The 26170-nt window shown below is 41.7% G+C and overlaps 1 protein-coding gene across 1 annotated transcript in view; it reads left to right on the forward strand.

The window, feature by feature from the left end:
- Positions 1-26170, forward strand: part of MYO5A (myosin VA) — a 185887-nt gene that overhangs the window by 139677 nt on the left and 20040 nt on the right. Inside the window, exons 20-30 of the mRNA XM_075006415.1 lie at positions 782-938; positions 4514-4753; positions 5186-5434; positions 6427-6520; positions 8719-8867; positions 9797-9910; positions 12980-13123; positions 14132-14191; positions 14973-15200; positions 23208-23308; positions 23923-24003. Coding sequence (XP_074862516.1) covers positions 782-938; positions 4514-4753; positions 5186-5434; positions 6427-6520; positions 8719-8867; positions 9797-9910; positions 12980-13123; positions 14132-14191; positions 14973-15200; positions 23208-23308; positions 23923-24003 — 1617 coding nt within the window. The remainder of the gene's footprint in view (positions 1-781; positions 939-4513; positions 4754-5185; positions 5435-6426; positions 6521-8718; positions 8868-9796; positions 9911-12979; positions 13124-14131; positions 14192-14972; positions 15201-23207; positions 23309-23922; positions 24004-26170) is intronic.

The raw sequence follows: 26170 nt of genomic DNA on the forward strand, positions 1-26170 counted from the left end.
GAAGACTACTAGAGTGTGCATTCCTGTAATGTGCATACCTGCATCTTTTGGCCTTCACAGAGCAGTAGCTATTTCCAGCGGGATAACACCTAAGAGTGCTCCATCTTGTATATTTGTTAGAGGAAAAGTAGAGTGAGGAGATGAGTCTGTGAGTGGGATGAGGAGGGACTTTTGCTTAAACTGAATCCTGGCCTGTCCTCTTCCTGCCATAACACCTTGTTAACTTTCCACAACCCTCTTAATGTGTTCTCCCTCTCTCAGTAGTGCAGAACCTACCATTAAGACCAGGGTACAGCAAAAGAGAGACAGGTCAGCTAGGAGCAAATGGCTGATGAGGGGGTGGGGGGAAGCAGACAGATAGCAGAGGTGAGGTGGCAGGGAAAAGGAAAGGAATTAAATGGGGATGCTTTTTGTGATCTTGCTGGAGCAATAAGAATTAGAGATGGACTTGTTTTTGTTGGGGAATGAGTTAGGGAAGGTTGATTAATGGAAGCCTCTTTTAAAATTGGGGGATGGTGATCAGAAACTGAGAAGCATGTCAGTTCTCCAGTGCAATTTTCTGGGGCTGTGTAAGGGTTAATTTTTAACAGATTTCCCATGTGCTGTGCAGTGTAGTAGTAAGTAAACACTCAAACGTTGATGTACCAGAAGTAATATAGAGTAGAATACGTGGAAAACATGGCTCTTAGAGGGTAAAGAGGGTGAAGTCGTAGGACTGGGAAAATTTTGTTAGTCATCTATAATATTTGTAAATTCCATTTCCATCATTTTTCTTTATCAGCTATGCCAAGTTCTTGAGAAGAACCAGGGCTGCCATCATAATTCAGAAGTTCCAGCGCATGTATGTGGTTCGCAAAAGATACTGTCTCATGCAAGCTGCCGCTCTTATGCTTCAGTCACTTTTACGAGGTTATATGGCCAGGAGCAAATACCACAGGGTAAGAAGACCCAGTGTTTCACTATTTCCAACCACCTCCAGATTAGCCCACACTGCAGTGCTTCCATGGTGCTTTAAAATGCATGTACACAAATTGTCATACCTTAACACACATACTCAGTTTCCCTGCTGGATTCAAATAAAGTACCTGCAGATATGAATAATATACTACAATGATGAGACAACCAGTTGTTATGAGTCCAAATTACTATTGTGTGTACATATGGACCAGGTGATTTAGCAGCTCTTCTTAATTTTAATTTCTGATTCTGTCAAACTCTAAAAGATAAGTGAGAATGCTCATTTGAATATCAGTATCCCTTCACTTATAGAATATAAGATTAGACCCTTGGCTATCTTTTTGCTTTGCCCTTTTTTCATTCCCTTGTCCAGGTCTTTATTTTGGTGGGAGGTTGATAGAGGTCTGTCCTAATTATGGTGATGTGACGTTAAGTGAGTATGTTTAATGAAAAATTAACTGTCCTCATTTTAGAAATTAGGCTTTGCTCTTAAATGTTGGAGAGCTGGAAGCAGAATTATTGATACATTGACATTGTATAAATCACAACATTTTGCACAGCAGTTCTATTTTTAAAGCTTGTTTTGCATTGAATTTTTCGAAGGTCAACTCACCATTCACTCCAAAGTTTTCCTACAGAGTTGAACTTGTTCTTAATTTAGTAGATGTAAATGGTATAAGACAAAAGTCTGCCAGTGCTTGTGTTGAAATGCTTGTCTGATATTGATCAAAATAATTCAACTAAAGGAATTTCTGGACACTTGTAGGCTTATACTAAAGATTAAATGTACAAGGGTGCATACATTGTGTAAAAGTGTGTGCACACACCCATATTCAGTATATTCATCTAACATAACATTAATGTGAACGTTGTGGAAACAATCAACAACTAGAAATGCGAGATTTCTCCCACGGCACTCAGTCTATTACACATCCTATGTAGTTTATGGTGTACATTATAGTTTTATTTAGTTGCTGTTTTTCTGTGCTAGCATTCTGAGCACTGCAATCCAGGCTTTATGTTACAAGTGCATATAAGAATGTTAAAATATTAAGTCTTTTGCTTACTTGGCAGATGTTTTTCAGCTATGCATTAACTGCAGAAAGTAATGAGCTTCTTGATAAAAATGACACATACGTCTCCACAACATATAGGCTAAAAGCCATCACCCGGCATACGCAGAACAGATCTTTCAGCCATTCTTGATTCCTGAAATTGGCTGAGTGAATGTTCCGCACAGTTCTTTTTCTACTGAACAACAGCATTTTATAAACGTGTCACATTCCCTTGTAGCTGATATGGCAAATTACTTCTGAAGACACCGTAAGAGCCAGTCAAATTTAACTATGTAAGAATGAGTCTGTAATTGATATTATTCTCATTAGTAATCACAATTAGAGATTATGCTTTATAAAATCCTAGCTTCACAGATGTAACTAATGATAAACACAAGACAGATGTGTTAATGTAAAGGAAGAATTTTACTAACGCCTATAATCCTGGAATTGTTACAGGACAAAGCAGAGGCATTGTTTGCAGTCCTAAGATTATAGATTGTATAGTTATCCTACTGGAATTTTTTAAAGCTTTGATTAATTGAAAAGCTCTCCTTACAGATCACTTTAATCCATAGCTGACTGCATCCATAGTATATGAAACACGCATTACTCTTTAGGAAAGGTTTTAAAGTTTCCTGTTTTAAAATAGAAGGTGTATATCAATCACATGAGTAACTTTTGGAATGTGAAATGTTTAAATCATCTGCTTCACATGACCTGGAGAAAATTTTGGACTGAGACAGTATTATCATGCTTGTCAGTTTCTAACAAGAAGCTTAGTTGTTCCTCCTGATAAACATTCAGATATGTTCTTGTTGTTTGGAATGCACCCTTCCATCCTTGGATTACACACATGAAATTTCTCTGGCACATGCAGAGTGTTGCCACAGAATGGACGTATTTTATGTGACTTACTTTGTTTACATTAGCTAAGAAGAAAATGTCATTGAAAGCCAACTGTATTTTACATATCATGGTATACCCTGGTAATGTGAAACCATAACAAGGGAAGGAGTAGAAAATGATAAATTAGTGCAATATGGCTGAGTTAGCATTGTGGAAGACAATTTAGCTTTTGGCTTTTCTATATTTTTAACAGCTCAGTTTCTTTAGTTTATTGGGGTCTTGAAACTAGAGTTGACATTCCTTTTAACTGTTTTTTCTTTAGAAGGGTAAAAAGTAGGTAAAGCCAAACTTGTAGAGTCAGCAGATTTTACAGGCTCTGCTGGTTTTGCCAGAGGACATTTGGAATCATTGTTTTGAAGCTGCTATACTTGCAGCTTGTGTTGCTTACAAATTTTCCTGTGGAGGAAAATGGAAATTTTATTAGGCTAAATATTTGACATATTAACTTTGCTGTTAAATCAGCATGAGAATTTAACTTGTAGTAAGCGCTTAAAGGATCAGAAATCCTGAAAGGGACATCAGATCTTAATCAGCTTTAACTCCTTCAACAAAAAATACTCACTGGCAGAGGTTAAAACTTCTGCTGGCTTTACCAGTGAAATTCAAAGGTTTTAAAAGCACCAGAAGGACTACAGTCATGACCCTGGAGAACTTCCCAGGAGGTAAACTCTGATCTTGTGGAAGTGGGAACCTCCTTGGAAATCACTGAAATGTCCTTACTTCAGCTGTCCAAAAAGTAAATGGAAAATTAGCTTGAATATGCAAGATTACTGGCTAAAACATTGATAATTTAAATTCTGAACCATTGTTCTCTGAATCTGAATTTTTAAAATGTATTTTCATAAAGATTGTTAAGCCATGCTTTGAAATTTTCACTCTCAGCTATTTTGTTTTGGAATTAGGGGGATGCAAAATTTCTGATTGGAATAGATGAAGAGTAAAGAATTACTTTAATGTTTGCAGAATGCAGCACACTTGCACCAACTTTGTTTGCTCTTTAGCCAAGTAGTAGGCACGGAAAAACATTTTTAAAAGTTTCTACAAGTTAAGAATAACTTAAAAAAATGCCATGGGAAGAGAATGCAAATTGGAGTTTAACTTGACCTGATAATTGTCATTACTAGCTGTTATAAGCAGAGCAGGTTCATGTTTATATGTGTATCTTTGGAAGATTTGTAGTGAGACTAAACAATAATTTGCTGAATTTACCCATCTGTCCATGTACCGATGACTTCAAGTGGCCTCATAATAAAGGCAAAGAGGAAGTTCTAATCACCCTAGAACTCCAGGGATGGATTTTTAATTTTGTCCAGAGGTATGGCATATTTTTGTAACAGGTATCTTACATAAATACAAATGTTTCCAGATTCCTTCCTACCACCCCTTTCCCTTCATTTTAACTTTCTCTCATTTCTTACTTCATTTTTTGATCTTGTACCTTAAGGTTAATTTATTTTACTTATTTATAGCAGTTTCTCTGTTCAAACAGATGTGCCTCTAATTGTTATTTCTGTGTCTCTCCTTGTAGAATGTTCATATCATATGAATACAGCATGTCACTTTTTATGTAATGTTTTTGTTTTTAAACCCAGATGCTTCGAGAGCACAAAACCATTATTATTCAGAAGCACGTGCGGGGCTGGCTGGCTCGTATGCGCTACCATAGGAGCTTGAAGGCAATTGTTTACTTGCAATGCTGCTACAGGCGTATGATGGCCAAGAGGGAGCTAAAGAAGCTGAAGATAGAGGCGCGCTCTGTGGAACGCTACAAGAAGCTCAATATTGGGATGGAGAACAAGATCATGCAGCTGCAGCGTAAAATTGATGAACAGGTAAGTGAATGGTCATCTCCCTCAATATTTGAACTGTAGGTAAACCCTTGCAAAAATACAGTAATTATTGGGAGCAGAATTTTTCTTTATTAGGAATCATTTTTCTTCTTTAGTCAGGAGAAATTCTCCTCACTGTAGACGCGAATCACTAGATAATGTAGCAAGCTGTAACTTTTTCCATATTTTTTCTTTTTCTTGGTGTTTAATGGAAAACAACTATGTTGCCTGGCATGCGTGGGCTTTGTCTGATTTTAACCTGGGACATGAAGGTTTGGAAGCTGCTACCTTACTGCCCAAGCATGAAGTGTTCTGAGGGTAAATAGAGTGATTCAGTCTGTCAGTATAGCACCTGTCACTAGCACAAATATTCCGATTAAAACAAACCCAGAAGCTCTGCTATATGCCGTTATGTCTGTATTGTGTTTTGCAAAGAATAAAGACTACAAATCCCTGCTGGAGAGACTCACCAGCTTGGAAACCACGTACAACACAGAGACTGAGAAGCTGCGGAGTGATGTGGAAAGGCTTCGCGTGAGTGAGGAGGAAGCTAAGAATGCCACCCATCGTGTTCTGATGCTCCAAGAGGAGATGACAAAGCTTCGGAAAGAGTTGAGCCAAACACAGTCTGAGAAGAAGACAATTGAGGAATGGGCAGACAGATACAAACAGGAAACAGATCAGGTCGGAGCTCCTTCCCCCGAAATACCTAACTTGTAGGAACAGCCTTTCTCTAAAACCCCCATTGGTTTGCTGTTCGTGAGATCTTAGAGATACAGTGCTGTTAAAATTATCCTTTTTCTTTTGTTGATCTTGGGTTGAGTACAGCATATGAAGTGATCGAAGAAGCATGCTGATTGGAGCGCTCCCCAAAACTAGAAACATGGTGATTTGAGCTGACTTCAAGCTGAATGTGTCCTCCAAGAGCACTGTCTCTTACTTCCCCACCTACAGATTCCTTCAAAAGAATAAAACAAAACAGATAATTTTCCATTACATTTTTTTTCAGATCTTTGGGTCCTTTGCTAAAGAGAGGGTTAAATGTCTATTGTCCTGGTCTGCAAGCACAATTTTTGTATGACATTGCTTTTTCTGTTTGGGAAATAATTTAGTACCCATGCAGTTATACCAACAAAATTCCTAATGTGAATACAGACATGCTGGTATAAAAGTGCTTTATTCTGGTATAACTGTGCACATTAAGGGGCTATACTACTTTGGCTGTGCTGGTATGGTTGAAGCAGTACACCTTTAGTTGGTAGTCAAGCTCTGGGATCACACCAAATCCTAAGAAGCATAGAGTGGAGTCATTGAATTTGTTTCTAACTGATGTGTCTTTAGATCCAAAGCAATTCAAGCGACATCCCCAGGTTTCCTGGTAAAAAACATAAGCTAAGCACTCTGGGATCTCATGTTCATGGGCCTCTTGTCGTTGAAAATTCAGTATGACCTGCATGCAGGAGAGGGGTGTGATTGGGATGTGAATTAAGCAGCGAAGCTGTCTCTTTAGGTCACTGATCTTACTCTCGGAAGGACAGTTGAAAACCATGTATTTTCGATCGCTTACTGGAAGAATGCAGAGGAGTTAGACCCAGCTGAGCTTAAGGTGCACAAATTAAACGCTTTCCCATGACTGCAGTCCTTACCCTGAGCCAAACCTTCTGTTGTTTTTATAGTTGGTATCAGAATTAAAAGAACAGAACACGTTGCTGAAAAACGAAAAGGAGGAGTTGAATCGTCGCATCTGTGATCAGGCCAAGGAGATAACAGGTCAGTTTTGTTCTCTTCAATTTCTTTATTTGTTCCTTTCTAAAGTGACTCTCTCTATCAAGGCATTGGCACTCAGATCCAGCTCCTCCATTGTGGTTTGTGGACTATGTTTCCCTTTAGAATGTGATTTGTGACTCTTACTATGGGATCGTACATACGCTGTACAGTGGTTGACAATTTGAGTGTTAAGAATTACCTAGCTATAATTAAAAAAAAAATTAAATTAAATTAGTTCTGACTGTTCATAGAGCCAAGTCTACACTGGCGCTTTAAACAATGTAATTTTTTGGCTCGGGGTGTGAAAAAACACACCTCCCCTCAAGTGCGGCCAATTACAGCACTATAAAGTGCCAGTGTGAACCAGGCAACAGTCCTGGGAGTCATGCTCTCAACAATGTTAGTTGCTCCTTTTGCAGAGGTGGTTTACAGAGAGTGCTGGGAGAGCTCTTTGTCTGTGCTCCTGCCATGGCCATGCCCATACTTTCAATTTAAGGTATGCCATGGCCACACTTCAAACTGTTAGACGTAGACAAAGACATTGGGGCCAAATTATTGAGAAGTGGTTGACTAAATTGTGAACTCCATGCTTGGATGTGCACCAGATAGTTTACATATAAAGGGGATAATTGCACACTAAAATTCTTTTCAAAGTGCATAACTACTGTACAGTAGACTCATGACTTACAAGGAGGTTGTGTTCTTGCACAATCCTGCTCAAGTCAAATTTCATGTAACTCCGGGGAGTCAGGAAACTGACCAGTGCAGCACTGCTAATCAGTTTCCTGTCTCCTGTGAGTGTTTGGCAGCTGAGAGCCTGCCTCTGGGCTGCCCACTGCTCACAGGAAAGGGGAAACTGACCAGCTGTGCTGCACTGGTCAGTTCCCCCATTTTGGTCACTGGTGGCAGCCAAGATTTAGGCTGCCACCCCTGACGGGAGCTGAGAAATCGCTCTTGTCGGGGCAGCAAGAGTCAGGTGAGAGTGGTGATTGGGCTGCCACCCTGACAGGAGCTGGGAAACTAACCAATGCAGCAGTACCGGTCAGTTTCTCCACCATACAGAGTTGCTTAAGCTGAGATACGCGTAACTCAGGTGCATGTATCTTGGGGTTCTACTGTACATGCAAGTTGAGGCAACTGGGCTCTGTAAATGGGGCTCCCTGTCTGAATGTGGCCTGGCACAGGCATATGATTTTTAATGATTGCTTCTGAACCTAGTCTCTGGAAGAAAATCATTTCTGTTTGGAGTAAACTAATCCCCTTTGTTGCAATCACACCAACACATAGCATAGAAGTAGGGTTGTCTGTTGCTTCCTAAACTCTTATCTAGCACCAGATTGTACAGTAAACTTTGATCCTTGCATTATGTTCCATAGTGGAGAAAACCACATACACAGGTGAATGGTATATTTTTCTAATAGTGCTCAAAAAATAACAGATGTATTGTTGCATCTTAGTAAGTGACTTCATGGTGAACACCTAAACATAACTGGAAAAAGACTCAGAAGAACTGAGACTGCCCTCATTTTATGCTGAAGATGTGTACAAATGGAGATGCCATTTTCAGATACTAGACCAATACAATAGCAAATGAGAGGAAGGCTAAATTACATGACAGCCCAGATCAGTGCTGTGAGATCAATCCACTGGTGGTCAATTTAGCGAGACTAAGATACCAAATTGACTGCAGGTCCCTGTCCTGTCGACCCTGTTCTGTACCCTGGGCAGGAAGAGCAAGGGACATTGATAGGAGAGTTTCTCCCATTGACTCGCCGTGGTGTAGATCCCCTGGTACTCAACTTAAACTACACTGACTCCAGCTATGTAGCTTAAGTCACGTACCATAGGTCAACTTTCTGCATACGTATATATATACAGCATACATTAACCATTTTACATGCCGCCCCAGATTATTATGTGGCAAGCAATGGAGAAGAATTTATTGAAGTGAACCCTTCTAATGTTACACCAGTGATTATTTTAGTCCTGTGTATCTTTGGTGTAGCGCTTTCTCACAGTGGCATAAATATTGCAGGCTGACTTTTGTTTGGAAATAGCACAGTTGGTACAGTCTGTGATCTTTGCATACTTGTGCATAGTGTCTTGCCTTATATTGTAATTATGGAATATGGATGCTGCAAATTAAGTAGGTTTCCAGAATGCATCTTGTTAACCTTTTGGTATGATCTGTTTGGTGACAGAGACCATGGAGAAGAAGCTTGTTGAGGAAACAAAACAACTGGAGCTAGATCTGAATGATGAAAGGCTAAGGTATCAGAATCTGCTGAATGAGTTCAGCCGGTTAGAGGAGCGCTATGATGACCTCAAGGACGAGGTGAATCTGATGGTGGTAAGTGGTTTCAGAAATGGTAGAATGTTCCTGGACGGTGTTTTAGCAAAACTTGGTGAGATAATGTTGGGTCAGAATTTGTTCACAGATCCGTGTGTATGGAAATCGGTTGCTTGAATGCCACAGCAGGATTTGCCCCTTAAACATGAGCTCTTACTCTGATTGCTCTTGCTCAACCAAAACACTTCAGGTTGTCTAACCCAATGGTTCTCAACAAGGGGTCAGAATTGAACTGGTCTCAAGGAGTCACAGAGCTGAAACTGAAACCCCATCTACTGCCCCCCTCCTGGGTGCTGGTGTTTTTATGGTGTGTTGCAGAGGCCTCTGAAAGAAAACAAACCTTTTTAAACTACTTTTGGGGCATGTGAAGGACTTTTTGTCTCAAATTATGTGGGGGGGGCATTATTTATTCTTTTAGTCATATGATTGTCAGTCTCATTTTTACACTGGAGTATTCAAACATGCTGCTGCCAAGATTTTGCTAGCCCCTCAGATTCATTAATACCAAGTTTACCCACTCTCCATTTTAAAGAGGTTTTAAAGTGTTTTATATGTATGTGTTAGGAGGAAGAAGAAATTACAATGTGGAATGTAAAACTTCACGTCCTTGCCTCTTCTGAAATTTGGGCTGCCAGCTTCCTTTCTATAAAAGCCGGTTTCCCTTCCCACAAGATGCTTTATTATTGCTTACTTCTGCTACTCCCACAAGCAAATTCCCAGAATGTGGAAGAAGCTGACTTGTCCCCATAATGTTGAGTACATAATGTCTTCTGTGTGCATAGGTTTCAGGTAGCACAGAGGAACCCAAATTTCAAATTTTTTTTCCCAAGTTATGTTGGCTGTGGTGTAACTCAGATCACTAGAAACTAAATGCTGGGTTATGGGGAGGTGACTATAATGCTGGTACTGACTCATCTTACTTACTTCAGAGCATCCCCAAGCCTGGGCACAAAAGAACAGATTCTACACACAGCAGCAATGAATCTGAATATACGTTTAGCTCTGAGATTACAGAGGCAGAAGATTTACCACTGAGAATGGAGGTAATGTTACCGATATGTCAGTACTTTTCATTAATCACTAGCAAATCTACGCTCTTTTTTTTTCTTTGTGACTGACAAAAGTTAGCGTCAAGAATCTTAAGTTTTAGTACACAGCAACCCATTTTATATGAATGTCTCAGTGTATACGTGAACCCCTGTAATTCTACATAAAAAGGTTTCAGTACAAAGTACTTTTTTAGTTTCCTTCAATATCGGGTAGTTGGTCACACAGGTGTCTGATTTATACATGTGGCACAGTTGCCTGGAGACTTTTGCAGGCTGAATCAGTTGCCTGCTCAATAGTGGGCACCCAAAAACAGTTGGAGGCTTGCTGAAATGTAACCATTATGTATTTAAAAGTTGAGAGAAAGGGAGACAAGTTGCTAGTTATTTTTCCTATAAATGTGCTGAGAAAGGAAGGTAGCTACAAATCTATAGCTGAGAACTACTCAGTCTTACAAAACTACTGCACCAGTGTCATAAAAATATTCAGCTCTCATGCACTTTACATTGAGATCACATCTGTGGTTACTAGTCACACAGCGTTCTATGCATCACTTTAATGCCCGCATTCAAAGGCTGTATATATGGACCCTTTTCACTGAGGTAAATTTCACTCTTACTGAAGAGAACATCATGCTGTGGTTTTTTTCAGTACAGAAGAAGAAAACTTGAAAGGTGCCTTAATACTGTAACCTCAGAATATGTCTTAATTTGAATCCTGGATTATTTGGAATTTTTCCAGAATGATTAGTCAACTATTCTGTTGCCATAACCAGTTAGTACTAGTACTCCGGCTCATCACCTTGTCCTGGATAGTGGGCTTCTGTGTTCCAATGAACCCGATCCCCATGCCGTAGGGAGTCTGACTCCTGGCAGGGTCACCTGTGGTGGCAAAACAAAAAAGTAGCCACGGAGCATGGTGGCAGGATCAAGTGGAGGAGGGTCCAGATGAAGAACGATCCTAAAAGTCCTCAGCAGCAGAATGGGTGGAGGATAGCAAGGGTAATGCTACAATGGCTGTGAAAGTGGATGACAGCTGCAGCAGACAGGAGACTCCTGATCGTCGTGGATCCCATTCCATGCAGCAGTCCCCGTGACATTAAAAGAAGTCACGTACAGGCATCTTCCTATATGAAGACATCCTACGCATTATTGAGCAACCACCAAGAAGAAATATGGATGCCTAGAACTGCATGAATTACTCAATATCTGAGCCTGACGTGGTTTTGTATAGTGGCCCACTATTTTCTGTTTTATTATCTTTCCTATTTTGTAACGCAGTGGTGTCCAACAGAAATTTCAAAATCGCCACACATGCACCACCCCAGAGCCAGGCACCATCCCCCCAAGATTACTCACCAGAGCCACTGCTGCCCAACATTCGGCTGGAGATGCTGCCACGCACGCGTGAGCAAGCAAGGGCTGAAGTTGCTGCCTTCCCTTGTACGCATGTGTGAGTGAGCCAGCCATGGCTAGAGCTGCCATTGTTGCTGCCACACATGAGCGAGTGAGCCACCGCTTGAGCTGCTGCTGCTGCCACGCACACAAGCGAGCCATGGCTAGAGCCATGCAGTGGGCAGCACACAGCCGCTGGGGCTGCAGGAACCCCTGGCTCAGAGCCATAGGAGGAGCCGCCATGGGCTTGCCCCACCAAGTGGTCGGACGCATGCATGGAGCAGGTGGCGGGCGCTCCATTTCTCCATGCCTTGGTTTGGCGAATGGAAAGTGTAGTGGACGTTGCGGTTCTAACGGTTCCTTACCTTCTGTTAGCTTTTTTGACTGTTGCTGCACATTGAGTAGGTGTTTTCAGAGAACTATCTATGACCGCTCCAAGATCTCTTTGTCTAGTGATAACAGCTAATTTAGACCCCCATCATTTCATGAGGTAATTTACTTAGCAGGACACTGGCCTAGTGATACCCCATTTTATAGATAAATGGAGACTATTGTGTGCAGTCATCTGGGACAGCATTTCTCAGGAGCTCCCAATGTTTTTTCCCCCCTGGCTGGCAGCTTTATTTAAATGTTCTTTTTCCCCAGAAATTCATACTTCACAGCAATCTTGTTCTTTTAATGAAGTAACTCACACAGGACGATGTATGGATTGTTGCAGATAGACTATGTCTCCTTTAATTTAACTATTAAAATGAAAGCACAGTTAAATAAAAAGCCTAACACCATTAAGCAGAAGCCAAAAAGTAGAGAGAATTTCAAGCCAGATCCCCAAATTTAAACACCCTCAGTTTCTGTGAAATTTATATGGAGGTTTATGTAGTTTGTGACATTATATACAAAAAAAGTTATAAATGCTTTGCTTGCCTAATATGTGCATTGTATATTTTCTAACATCCTTTATAGGCTTTAAAATAATAGGGCACACTTCATAGGAACTGCTTAGTCTTCACTGAAACATGATAAGCTATAAAATATTAGCCTTCAACAAGTTCCATGACAACTTTGAATTATAAATGAGGCCCTTAACACCAATGTATCAAAAGAAGGCAAGTTGATTGGTACAAGTCTTTATAGTGCCGTTACAGAAGTACAAGAAAAGGGCCAGGAAACTTATAGATGTACCCAAATCACTTCCTTCTGGGAATTTTTATATTTCACAGCACAGTTTATTAGGTTGCTCAATGGTGGGTGCAAATAAATTATAACAATACATAGCTTTTAACTAAAGAATGTAGCAATAATAATAGTTAAAAATTTCACAGGGAGTCTAACCACAAACTTATTTCTTTTCTCCCTTCCTACTCCAAACAAGTAAAAAAAAAAAAGAGGTATGATTACTTAGACTTTATACCTTTAGAGTTAGTATCTCGTTCTTCCTGCCTTTAAAGCTCTAAGCTAGGTTCCCTTTCTGCTAGTCATTTCCCTTTAAAATCAGCTTTTGAAGGTTAGCGATACTCTTTGGGTGTCAATAGATAGCTCTCAGAATTGAGTAATTTGTATGCTTCTAATCACTGTTTCCCCAGTCTGTCTCCCCTCTCTTCTCACAATACCTGTTGCTCTTGCCGTGGGATTGTGAAACTGCTTGACTCCGCTGTGTTCTTTCTCAAGCAGGAGCCAAGTGAGAAGAAGCCACCACTGGACATGTCTCTGTTCCTCAAGCTGCAGAAACGGGTGACAGAGCTGGAGCAGGAAAAGCAATCCTTACAGGATGAATTGGACAGAAAGGAGGAACAGGCTGTCCGTACCAAGACCAGGGTAGAGTGCATCTAGGCAGTTATATGAGGACCTTCCATTGTTCCCACCTCAGTAACATGTAGTGTAGCCTGATGAATAGCTTTTATAAAACCATCTAGGCAGTCACATGAGAACTTCACGTTTTTCTCACCTAAATAACACATAGACAGTGTGGTCTGGTGAACAGCTTCTATAAAATCCGTAGGTTCTCTTAGTACTTTGCTTGGCCGAAAGAGTAATAAACCTGAGTACCTAAATTCAGGCTCCTAAATCCATCTTGCAGCCTTTAAAATAAGTGTTCCGATCTTAGAAAGACAAAGTAGGTGAGGGAATACTTTTATAGGACAACTACGTTTGGTGTAAGGAACCATGCTTTTTGGAGGGAGGGGGCTGATCTTGTTTGTTCAAAGTTGCTCAAGACTCCACTATTAAACTCCATGGGAGCTGAGGGTAATCGATTGCTTTTGAAAATCGTGACACTTACATTAATTTTGCTGATATTTAACTCTCCACTTAAATAATTCCTTGTTCTCCTTCAGGATTTACCTTAGAAAAAGAATTGAGCAAAAGAGTTTAGATGTGAATCCAGATCCGGAGATCGTGATTGTTCCAATTTCGGGAGGTTTTTTTAGGCTTACCTCTGATTTATATTCTTGAAATACTTCTAGAAATGTCAATTCTATTTTTGCAATTGTTTGTCATTTCCTTTCTGTTGATGGATTTTGAACCTCTTTGCATTCAATATTTAGAGTAAATCTTCTGTGTCTGGATTCATATAACTACCAGTTTGCACCTGATTTTATTTATGATGATGATTAGTACAAGTAAATGGAACAAAGTGATGTAAATGTACCACACAAAATGCTGAGAGGTACTGGCTTAAATACACTGTATTCCGTTGCCCAGAAAAGATAGCTTTAGCTCCCGTTATGACTTCAAAATACCCATTTTCCTTTTTCTGCCTAGACTCCTGTTAGTAACAGACGAAGGATGGGATTTATTTTTACCTTCATATGTGTTCTTTCCTAGGAGGAGGAGGAGGAAAGGCCCCCAATGAGAGGCGCAGAACTAGAGTATGAGTCACTCAAGGTAATTCTGGATATGAGGCTTCTGGTATTTAAAGGATTAGTAAGAACGTTAGCAGCAGCCACACTAGCTAGCATAGTAAGTCATATCTCTCCTCCTGCTTCATGACCTAAGTCAGCTGGAGAAGGAAACAGGAAGAGCCTTTTCAATAGACACCTATTTGCATAATTGTCCACTGTGGGCTATAGGAAGACATAGCAGGGGACTATGCTACTGGAATTGCTTCTTACACACAGGAGGCTTCTCTGCAGTCTGGTAAAACTGGGTTTAAGTCTGCTTTGTTCAATAAATATGCCAATCGACTTAGCTGCTGACTTTGCTGACATCGTTGCATACGTTGGGCCATACCAAAGAGGCAATTATGTCCGAGTGCCATCTGAAAGAGCCACCTGCTGCTAGTGGCTTCTGAACAGTGCAGAATGTTGATAGCCTTGCCAGGCACGAGCTGGCTTGGGTTTAATACAAATTCTCTCGGAAGTCTGTGTCAAGTGAAGAGTAGAGGAAGAGATGAATGGACATATTTCAGCTGAGCCTTTATGAGAGTTGCCGGGAAGAGGGGATAATGTGTTTCTGGTGTTGCACTTCATATGAAAGGTAGACCAGTTAGCTAAATCCTTCTAGGGACTGTTCCCTATGGCAAAGTGATCAAGGGGAAAGGGAGACATTTTCCGTAGAATCACTCATGTTTTTAACATTTTTATTCTGTGGTTTGTTATTCTGTTTGCCTGCTGTGGATGAGGAAAAGACACTGCTAAGTGGTGGACATGTCCATATTTTTTTGCAGCGTCAAGAACTTGAATCCGAGAACAAGAAGCTGAAGAATGAGCTGAATGAGCTGCAGAAGGCTCTTATGGAGAAGAGCTCTCCGGAGGTGACTGCTCCTGGTGCCCCTGCCTATAGAGTCCTCCTGGATCAGCTGACCTCTGTGAGCGAGGAGCTGGAGGTACGCAAGGAAGAAGTGCTCATCCTGAGGTCTCAGCTTGTGAGTCAGAAGGAAGCTATTCAACCCAAGGTAAGTAATAGCCTGCTGATATCCTGGGAAGTAAATTGCAGCATTAAGTGACTACAGGTTGGACCTGTCTAATCTGGCGCCGTTGGGACATAAGTGGTGCAGAACCACAGAATTTGCTGAACTGCAGGATGCCAATATTTTAGTGAGTGGGTCTCTTTATTTTGCCAAGGCAAATGAATAGAACAAAGTTTGTCACACTGCTTAGTACTGCTTAATAATCATCTGTGACTATACTGATACACCCTACATAAGCGTACACCTAGCCAAGGCTTACACGTTCTCTTCATGACAGTGTTAGTTTTGTAACACAATTTTACTGTATTGGCATGAGGAAATAAGTAGATAAAGCATAAAAAACACTCTTATGCTTAGCAGCGTTACCAACACTTCCTCTGCTTGCTGGTCTCTTAGAAGAAACATTTAGGGATACATTAGAGCAAGTGTCAGCACAAAACATTGTGTATCGCCAAGCCCACCAGTGGCTAAGGTCAAGCATACCAGGCCAGCAACTGTGTCCACCCTACCTCTGGCGATGATGCCCGCCTGTAAGCAGCACTGTTCACACACTCCGTAACCGGGGACACCATGCCAGACCAGGGCCGACAAGCCTCCCCACTCCCAAGCGCAAGGGGATTCAAGATGGCACCGACACAAGGACAGCACCTCTGTCACACCCTCCATGCCAAACACCTGGTGCCGAAGGGGCTGGTGCCAATGTTGGCACTGATGGAACAAGAGCCTCGTCGGCATCGCTCACGGCTGAGGCCGCCAGCTTCTCCATGCCTCTCGCACTGGTCGGCATTGTCCTTTGTCTCTGACATCAGGTCTTTAACGCCAGCATGCTCTCACCCCAACACTCCAGTCCAGTGCACACTTGGCAGGATGTCTCACCTGCTGTGCCATCTACCATGCCGTACCCTCCGCCAGTACCTCCAGCACTACTTGCAGCCAGAGCAGCAGTGGCCTTCTTGGCATGGGGCATCACGGCACACTCAGTCAGCATCATCAACCATCTCGGAACTGTGCCTGCCTTCATTGCAGCCATCCACAGCACCGTTTCAACCATCAGTAGATCCCAGCACCAAGGAATCAGTGTCAGAAGGAGAAAAGGGCTTCGCCCTGCATCCCTCCTCTTCCTTGCCAGATGACATGGTGCTTACCTTGTCACCCCCCACCAACAGATGACACTAGGTTTTTCCAAGACCTTTTTCAACAGGTGACCCAACTGCTGGACGAGGACATGCAAGACGTGCTGGTGAAACAATACCAGCTCTTGCATACAGTACAGCCCCTGTCATGGTATAGGGTGGCATTGCCCAGTGACGAGATTATCATGGACTCCGCCACAGTGCTGTGGAAAACCTGTGTCCATCACCCCCACTAGCAAGAGCTAGATAAGAAGTACTGTGTAGTGTCCAAAGACGCTGAATTCTTATTCACTCACGCACATCCCAACTCTTTGGTGGTGGATGAGGTCCAGTACAAAACCAGGTCATTCCTCTTAACCCCGCAAGGCAAGGTCAGCAAGAAGTGGGCTATAAGGTTTATTCCTCAGGCACCCTTCTCCTTCGTGCCACGAACTATATAGCTATGCTGGCGGACTATGATTTTCAAAACTGTTCCAAACTGCAGGAGCTGGTCCCAGCGCTGCCTGAGCATCAACGCCAAATTTTAACTAGCATCATCAAGGAAGGCCACACGATCACTATCATGGCTGTGCAATCAGCCACGAACATTGCCGACTGCAGAATGTCGAAGACTTACCGTTCAACCACCAACACCTTTTCATGGACAAAACTGATGATGTACTTCACTCAATGAAGGACTCCTGAAGCACACTGCGCACCCTCGGGATGTACACACCCCAGTCAGGTGAGCTTGTTACTTGCCATACCAGCATCTTCAGGACCAGTTTCAGCAGTCCTATCAACAATTTCTCTTTGAACAGCACTAAAAACATAGATCGCAACACCAACGCTCTGGCAGACCACACCAGGGCCGGCAATCCTCAGTGCTCCACCCTCAACCTTCCAAGCAGCAATTGTGAGTGTGTGGTCAAGAGTCTGATGCAGCATTCTCAGCAGGGCATCTCAAACACACAGCCATTCACCACCATCTCTGCCTCTTTCTGCGCCGGTGGAAAGTCATCACCATGGACAAATGGGTACTGGAATTGGTGGCACAAGGCTACTCCATCCCCTTCACTTCTTTGCCCCCTACCCTGTCCCTCTTCAGGCACCCTTCTCACGAGAGTCTCCTCAACCAGGAAGTTCAGCACTTCCTTCATTTGGGGGTGGTCGAGCCTGTCCCTGAGGAATTCCCGGGCAGGAGATTTTACTCCACTTATTTCCTCACCCAGAAGAACAGTGGCAGATGGAGACCTATTTTGGATCTCAGATGGCTCAACAAGTACATCCTTTATTGAAGTTTCAGGATGGTGACCCTTGCTACCATTATTCTGGCCATGGACAAGAATGATTGTATCTCTGCTCTCATCCACAGAATGCATATTTCCATATCACCATCCATCCGGCTCGCAGACATTTCCTCCATTTCTTAGTCGGAAGCTCCCAAAACCAATATTGGGTCCTCCTGTTTGGTCTTTCCATGACATCACAAGTCTTGTCCAAAACCCTGGCGGTGGTGGCCACTCACTTTTGTCGACGGGGGTCATTACTTTGCCCTATCTGGGCTACTGCTTGATAAAGGGACCGTGGCTCCCTGAAGCATGACGATGCACATCACCACATGCCTCCTACTCAGCCTGGGCTTCCATATTAATTACGCAAATTCTATGATCCATTCTACTCAGGCTCTGGAGTTCATAGCAGTGCACATAGGTGCTGTCACCTCCATACCTACCTTGCCTATCCAAAGGTTTCGCACCCTGTGCAATGTCATTCAGGCAGCGTATCTGTCACCTGCCACAACAGTGCATGCCTGCCTAGCATTGCTGGGCCTTATGGTTGCCACCACTCAGGTGGTCACGGTAGCCAGGCTCCGTATGCGCTGCCTCCAGTCCCGGCTGGCCTCATGTTTATGCTCCAGCCAGTGACCTGGTCTCCAAGACAGTAGCCATTCCTCCATGGGTCCTCCCTCCTCTTCAGTGGTGGATGTGCCTGCGCAACATCCTCACAGGCATGCCCTTTCATCATCCATCACCTTTGGTCACTCTCACCATGGATGGCTCTGTCCTTGGTTGAGGAGCCTCCCTCATCAGTTGAGGAGTGCACCTGGGTTCTCACACTGTGCACGTCACATCAACCTGCTGGAACTCCTAGTAGTCTGCTATGTCTGCAAACTTTTCCGGCAGCTCCTAACCAACAAGTCAGTCAACATTCTTACTGGCAACGCCACCTGCATGTATTATATCAACTGCCAAGCACAGAAGCCATAAGACTGTGGACTTGGTGCATTTGGCACTTGGTCAGTCTTGTAGCCACATACATTTGTGGAGTGCTCAGTGTGATGGCTGATACTCTCAGCCACTTGTTCACCAACCATCATGAATGGGAAATCGACACAGTTGCCCTCAACCAGATATTCCAACTATGGGGCCACCCTCACATAGACCTGTTCACCACCAGGACCAACAAAGTGCCAGTGGTACTGTTCCAGAGAGGGGCTTGGGAGACACTCTCCTAGGGATGCCTTAACCATCACATGGAATGTGATGCTACTGCACATGTTCTTTCCCACTGACTCCCATTCCACTGATCCACAAGGTGTTACTTAAGGTTAGACAAGACTGAGCCCTCCTCATCCTAGTAGCCCCGGCATGGCCCATACAAACTTGGTACCCTGACCTCTTTTGGATGTCAGTAGCGATTCCTTATCTCTTTACTCCTGGCTGTGACCTTCTGTCTTGGGACTTCGGCCGCACTCTGCATTCTGATTCCCTCAAACTGGATCTCCATGCTTGGCTCCTTCGTGGTTCCAACATGATGAAACCACATGCTCTGAGGGAGTAAAGAGAATCCTCGTCAACAGTAGATGGGAATCTACATACAAGTCTTACCTTTATAAATGGCAGCGGTTTTCTTACTGGATTGACATCCATCATTCAATGCCTCCTCATACCGCGCTTTTGCCCAACCTTTTAGACTACCTATTGCACCTGTGTGAGTCGAGCCTTAGCTTCAGCACGATCTAGGTACATGCCGCAGCCCTAGCGGCATTTCACCAACCAGAAGATGGGGTTTCATTTCTGGCCCCTCCCATCACCAATTTTTTTTAATGGGCCTTCAAAATACCTTTCCCTTAGTCTGCCCTATAGTCCCCATCTGGGACATCAATCATGTGCTTCATTGCTTTAAGAGGCCACCTTTCAAACCCTTGGCGATGTGCTCCTGGCTTCATCTGTCTATGAAGGTCTCGTTCCTTTTGGCAATCGTGTCGGCCAGACATGTTGGAGAGCTCACTGTCCCAATGGATGAGCTTCCCTACACAGTCCTTACCAAGGACAGAGTTACTCTGCGACCTCATTCCAAGTTTCTCCTCAAGTTTCCCTCGCCATTTCACATTAATGAACCTATTCACTTTTCTCTGTCTTTTCCAAAGCCTCATTCTGACCCTGTGCAGGTGACATGGCACATGTTAGACATCCACCAGGCATTGGCCTTCTACATCAACTGTACGAAGCCATGGTGCAAATCTCCCAGGCTTTTCCTGTCCTTTGCGGAGCAGCCCAAAGGCCTGCCCACCTCATGCCAGCAACTTTCCAAGTGGGTATCCTCCTGTGCCCACACCTGTTATGCACTTCATCATAGGGAGCTACCAGGTACTGTCATGGCCCACTCCAACCTGGGGCGTGTCTTTCACTACTGCCTTTCTCAAGAATGTACCCCTTATGGACATTCGTAAGGCAGCCATGTGGTCTTCCAGTGACACTTTTGCTTGACACTATGTTCTGTCATCTCCCATTGCATCTTCTATCCAAGTGAGCCAAGCTGTGTTGTCTACAGTGGTAGTGACTGAGCTCCAGACCTACCTCCATTCTGCAACTAGTGCTTTATAGTCAACCAGAGTAAAGCACCAATGGGGGCACTACTTGAAGAAGAAGAGGAAGTTACTCACCATGTGCAGTAACGATGGTTCTTCGAGATGTGTATCTCCGTGAGTGCTCCACTTCCCTCCCTGCTTTGGAGTTTCCTGCTCTATTTGTCAGGTAGAGAAGGCATGGAGGAGCCTGCGCCATTTGCGTGCCAGAAAACACAAGGAGGTGCTTCTGCACATGTGCGGCGTGGGAAACCACAGCTCTGGAAGAATCTCTGAGTGCTGGCGCAAGGACACACTGACACCCAGAGTAGAGTGCCCATGGGGGGGACACATCTCAAAGAACCATCATTACTGCATAAGGTGAGTAACTTCCTCTTTTGATGATGAGGTGTATATAGGGTCTTTTGCAGTTTCAAAAGCAGAACTCAACTGGAAAGTAATAGCTCTTGAACCTGAAAGTATTTGGACTTTGCAGATAACACCAAACAGGTAGATATGTTGATTAGGTTGGAAGAGTGAGCCACCCAGAGCTGGGAAAACCCACCAGGAACTGAGTATAGAAGTTGTCTTTCCCACTGCTACTCTAAAGAGATGTTTTAAATATATTGAAAGCCTGTGATACCTGTGGTTGTGCATATGTTAACTTTTAACATAATTAGTTATGATTAGAACAAAGCCTCTTACTGTCATACACTTGAACCTCTTTAATATGGCAACCTTGGGAAATAGGCTATGCCAGATTACAGAATTTTCCAGACCATTAAATTTGTGCTAGACCATACAGTGTGGGTGTGTGAGTATGTGTGCATTCATACTTTTTGTTTTGTTGCACTGTATTTAAACTTATTTTGTTTTTATCATCATTATGGGGGCCCCAGCCATGCGGGGCTCTGAACCACAATTGTTCTTGGGTTATAGCTCCCAGATCCAGATTAAGGAGGTTCAAGTTTAGCTTAAATATTGTAAATAAATCCTAAACTAAATTATTCTAGTTCGTGTGATGTGGGTGTTGTTTTGACAAGGAAAATAAAAAGGTAGATAAAGAAACGGACAATGACAAGTTTTCAGGACATTTGTGATTGTTAGTTTGGACAGCTACAGCAGGAACAGAGTTGGCTAATTAATTGTTTCTCTTTTTTCCTGCTTGCTGATTTGATTTCCAGGAGGATAAGGTAATCATATTTTTCACTGCTGTAAACCAGATTTCTTAACATCTAAAAACATCATCAAATATTCAAATACGTTTAAGCTGTCATTATTTCACAGATAACTTGGATCTGTTTGAAGCTTAATGCTCATGTTTTGCAATAATTGAAGAGATCTTTCTCATTTCCTCTCAGGAAATAAGACAAGAATTAACGTGCAGGTTCTTTAAAACAAGCATATTAAAATTTCAGAGCTAAGGTTATACTGGTATTTTATGGTAACTAAAAGATTAAATTAAAAAACCTTAATTTATTCAGCCAGTTGAATGAATTCATTTTATCAAAAGTTTTGCGGGGTAATGAGCAGTACAGTTCTGGAGGAAACTGGGAATCAGGCCCTCTTTAGAGATAGCAATATTACTGTTATGAAGCTGTAAATCACACGTTAGGAATCTGTGATGTGAAAAATTGCATTTTATTTTTTTAGTGTTTTAGCATTTTTAATGCTGTAATGTATCAAAGGTAACACTCGCATGACTTAATCCAGAGCACCACAACCTAAAAAGGTTTGGCAGGAAAAGCTAGAAGTTATTGGATTACAAATTTTAGGTAAGAGGTACAAGGCACAAGTTGAGAAAGACAGTTATATTTCATACATTTGCTTGTATTGAAAGCCTTTCATTCAGATTTTACAGCTATATCCTGCACGGCAACCCTTGAGCACTGAGAGTAAATAGCATTTATTTCATCAACACAAAGATCAAGATACTCATGTGCAGTGCATGGAAGTGTGGTTGGGCTGGCAGACAGAATCACAGCAGTATTTTTTCAAAAAGTAGAATAACATCATAAGTGCTAAAATAATTTCTTATGTTTATGGTTTTGCAGTTCAAAAAGTTTACTCTGAATGCATTGACAAGCAGTAACAGTGTGGAAGTCATGTGCTTTATCACTTCCCATAGGTGCAAATCCAGCAAATTGCATTCTGAATGTACAAAGCTATGATGTAAATATTTTCTTTGCAGACTATGTCTTAAGTACTTTGTAGTAGTCTTGCCCAAAGAAGTCAGATTTAATTGTCGTGTAAGTTAAACAAATGTCAGACTTTAGTTTCTGGTACCTGTTAAAGTCATGCAACTTCACCACATTATCATCTGCGTAGAATAATAAACAGTTAAAACCAATTTGACACATATGATCAGAGAATTCAGATAAAAATCTCCCTGATCTTAAGTGAGGAAAACGGGAAAATACCACAGCAAAAATTGAATTAAGTACATTTAACTCTATGTTGAACAGATCAGGCAATGAAGATCTTTTATTTGCAGAATTTGCCAGTGAAATTACTGCAGACTTTAAAAATGTAGAATTATTATTGAAGTTCAAAATCTGACTCAGTTATGAACGTTACTGTTTTGAATTATAGCCAACAATAAAATATATTTGTGATCTAAGCATATCTTTTGAAAATTGTACTGCTTACATTTAAAAACTTCAAGGTCAGAGTTCCTGAAAATTTGAAATAAAATGTGAATTTGCTGTTTCATGAGGGTTATGTTGTTCCTTTTAGGTGGTAGGCAGGTGAGGAAAGGGAGGTACAGGTGTGTGCGCTCACATGCTTGGTAGACAGAATTAGAAAGAGAGAATTTTTAGGGTGGTGTAAAGGGTACATTTTAAAAGAGTTTGTCTATATGACAAGTATAGCCTATGCACTAGAGTCTGTCTCCCTTCCTCTCCCAAACAGAACTATTCGTTTCAGTGGGTTATACAAGGACTGAGCTGCTATTCAACTTCAGTGAAGGTGGCAGAATCTAACCTTTCATTAATTTGGAAGTATTAAACCTGCAATTAATTTTCTCCCCAGAATACTATGACAGATTCTACAATCCTCTTAGAGGATGTACAGAAGATGAAAGACAAAGGAGAAATAGCCCAGGCTTATATTGGGCTAAAGGAAACAAACAGGTATGTTTTGTATTTATTTTGCTTATTATAATAATTTTGAACCCACTTCTGCCTCAGTTGTATTATACCATACTTCAGGTTGCATCAATATGAGACTATATTGCCTACATGCATTTGGATTTGGGGTTTTGCTTATTTTGTTGGGTAAGACTGCTATTTGCAAAATTCAAATTAATATTCAAAATAATTATATATAAATGCAAAATCAGGCTTCCCAGGTTTTCCATCATTCGTGTTTGTAATCAACACTGGTGCTAATGTTTCTTTTGTATGTGGGTGTGTGTGCATACCATTCCTCTTATCTCTGGTAACATTTCTCTAGCGGTTGTCATAGCAATTTATAATTACACATTTTGTGATAGTATGAAACACAATAAGCAACACTTTCTTAACATTCAGAACAGAATTGATCAGTTTGACAAATTCAGTTGCACATAGTTTCACCGTCTCACTATGTTTTACAAAGTAGCTTTAGAGCTGTATCAATTTAAAAGTATTGTGTATCATGTCTCACTTTAATAACTGTAATTTATCATTTATTTCCCTTGTTAATGTGCTCTCTCATCATCATCATGTATTCCTTTTGTATTTTTTTTAAATATTTTGCTTGGAAGACAATCTGCTCAGGACTATCATATGCTGAATGAGGATGGAGAGCTATGGCTGGCTTATGAAGGGTTAAAACAAGCCAACAGGTTACCAGATTGTAGTTTTCTTCATTTTGTATTCTCTCTTCTTGCTAACTGTGCCCCTGCTATGGAATTGCTTTGGCTTCAGTGTTTCTTACATATAAATAGTTCAGAAATAATTGATCATAATGATTTTCTACAAAGAGTAGGAGAATTGCCAAAAGCCTGGTTTGAAACCTTTCTTCCTACCAAGATATGCCATTACAAACTTAAGATGGCTGCAATAATGAAAATATTATCCAGTACACTGGATAAAAGGAGACAATATAAAACACCAGCAATTCTACAACTGAAATGGAAGAGGTTTTGTAGCTATATGCTATTCGTCTACCTTCAAGTGGCATTTGAAAATGGTTTGCCTTATTGTTTTTCAGTTTGAAGAAGTACAGTGATTTAATTGATTTTAATGCTATTATTTAAATAGCTTCTGTGTGATTTTTTTTAAAAAGTTTCTCTTGTTATTTTCCTTGTTTTGATTAAGGATAAATAATTGTACACAATGGTCCTGGAGAGAGCGGTGCCAGAAGATGTGGCCATTCAAAAATTTTGATAACCCACTAATTTACCATTGTTTTTTAAATCCCTTTCCACTTATAAAGCAGCAGGCCCACCAACAGGTTAAAGGGGACAGTTGCCCTGGGGCCCACCACTTCAAAAGGGCCTACAGCTCTGGCCAAAATGCTGCAGCTGCCCTATTCTGCGCGGCTCTGAAGGAAAGGAGGGGAGTAGCACTGCAATTCAAGTGATGCTTAGGGCTGACTGCCCTAGGCCCCACCCTTCTCCCTTTGCTTTTGTCCCTTCCACATTTGGTTCCCCCACTTCCAGGGAGATGGAGCTAGGCCCCCCTCTCACCTTGCCCTGGAGCCAGTGGTGGCTGACAGTCCCACTCTAATGCAGTAGCTATCAAGACAGATGTTTTGTAATAGATGCTATTAAGTAATTTCTTTCCTTTCCTTATGCTAACAAATCCTAAACCTAACCTTGTTTTGTAAGTTTGCTAAGCACTAACTTTGAATAGTGAATGCATTGCAGAGAGGGATGGAGAGTGGTCTTTTTGCATCTTTTGTTTCTTGTCCTGGCGCTGTGTAGTCAACAAGCGTTAGAGCAAGAGGCAGATGTCTGTAAGGTAAATGACTATTTGCCTTCATATGCTTGTTCAATGTAGCTACTAGTTAACTTGTCTGCCTTATTCAGATTTAAACCCTGAAAATGTTTCTGATAGTGTCAGTGTCACTACTAATGCCGTTTCCTGTGTGTGTACGTACCCCAAGGAGTGATTTGTAGCATTCAAAGGGTAGACTACATTGCACTTCCATTTTAGCAGCCACCAAGGATGCTAAATGTAGACATAGCCTAATTTGCTCTACACACATGAATCAACTAACACTGCACTCTTTGGAAGTAAGGACCTAGATATTCTCTCCCTTTCGCAATTGGAGAATTTGAGACATAATTGACTTGCTCAAGATCAAAGAGTGAGTCAAAGCTACACCCAGAATTATCACTTAAATTCTTGGATCCAAATCCTGTGCTCCATTTCCTAGCTCACTTTCTCAGCGCACACACAAGAAAATCTATTAAATTGTCTAATGCGTCTTTAAATGTCGAATCCGACGGAACTGTGTTCATTTGTAGTTGAATGTTTTGGTTTCTTATTGAACAGAGTTCACCTGGAAGAAGGTTTCTTTGTTAATATTTTTAAAAAATGGAGCATCTTCTAAATCTAATTTTATGTATTTAAACTTGAAAAATGTTCTTGGCCGCTGTAGAAGACAACAGATAAGATTTATCGCTCCCTTACATGTGGCATATTTTCAGTACAGGTTAAACCTCTTTAGTCCAACAACATCCATAACGTGGCCTGAGTTTATTTAGCTGGATATCCACTTATCACGGCCAAATTTCTCATGGTCTCATAAAGTTTGTTTAGTCAGCCATCCTGACTGTCAGTGTTAGTGCTGCTATTTATGTCTAAGTTACCCCTAAATGACTTCTAAGAGGCCAGTAAGCAGTGGAAGGTGTTGATAATGCTGCTAGACAACATTGACTTTCCATGGTCCAGCAGATTGTTTGTTTCAGCACTGGTCAGGTCCGGAAAGTGCCCCACTAGAGAGGTCCAACCTGTAATACCAGTAGATAGTACGTGCTCAAACACAGGAAAAACAAAGCAGTA

This window comes from Carettochelys insculpta, chromosome 12 (genome assembly GCF_033958435.1).
Source record: "Carettochelys insculpta isolate YL-2023 chromosome 12, ASM3395843v1, whole genome shotgun sequence".
Lineage (NCBI taxonomy): Eukaryota > Metazoa > Chordata > Testudines > Carettochelyidae > Carettochelys > Carettochelys insculpta.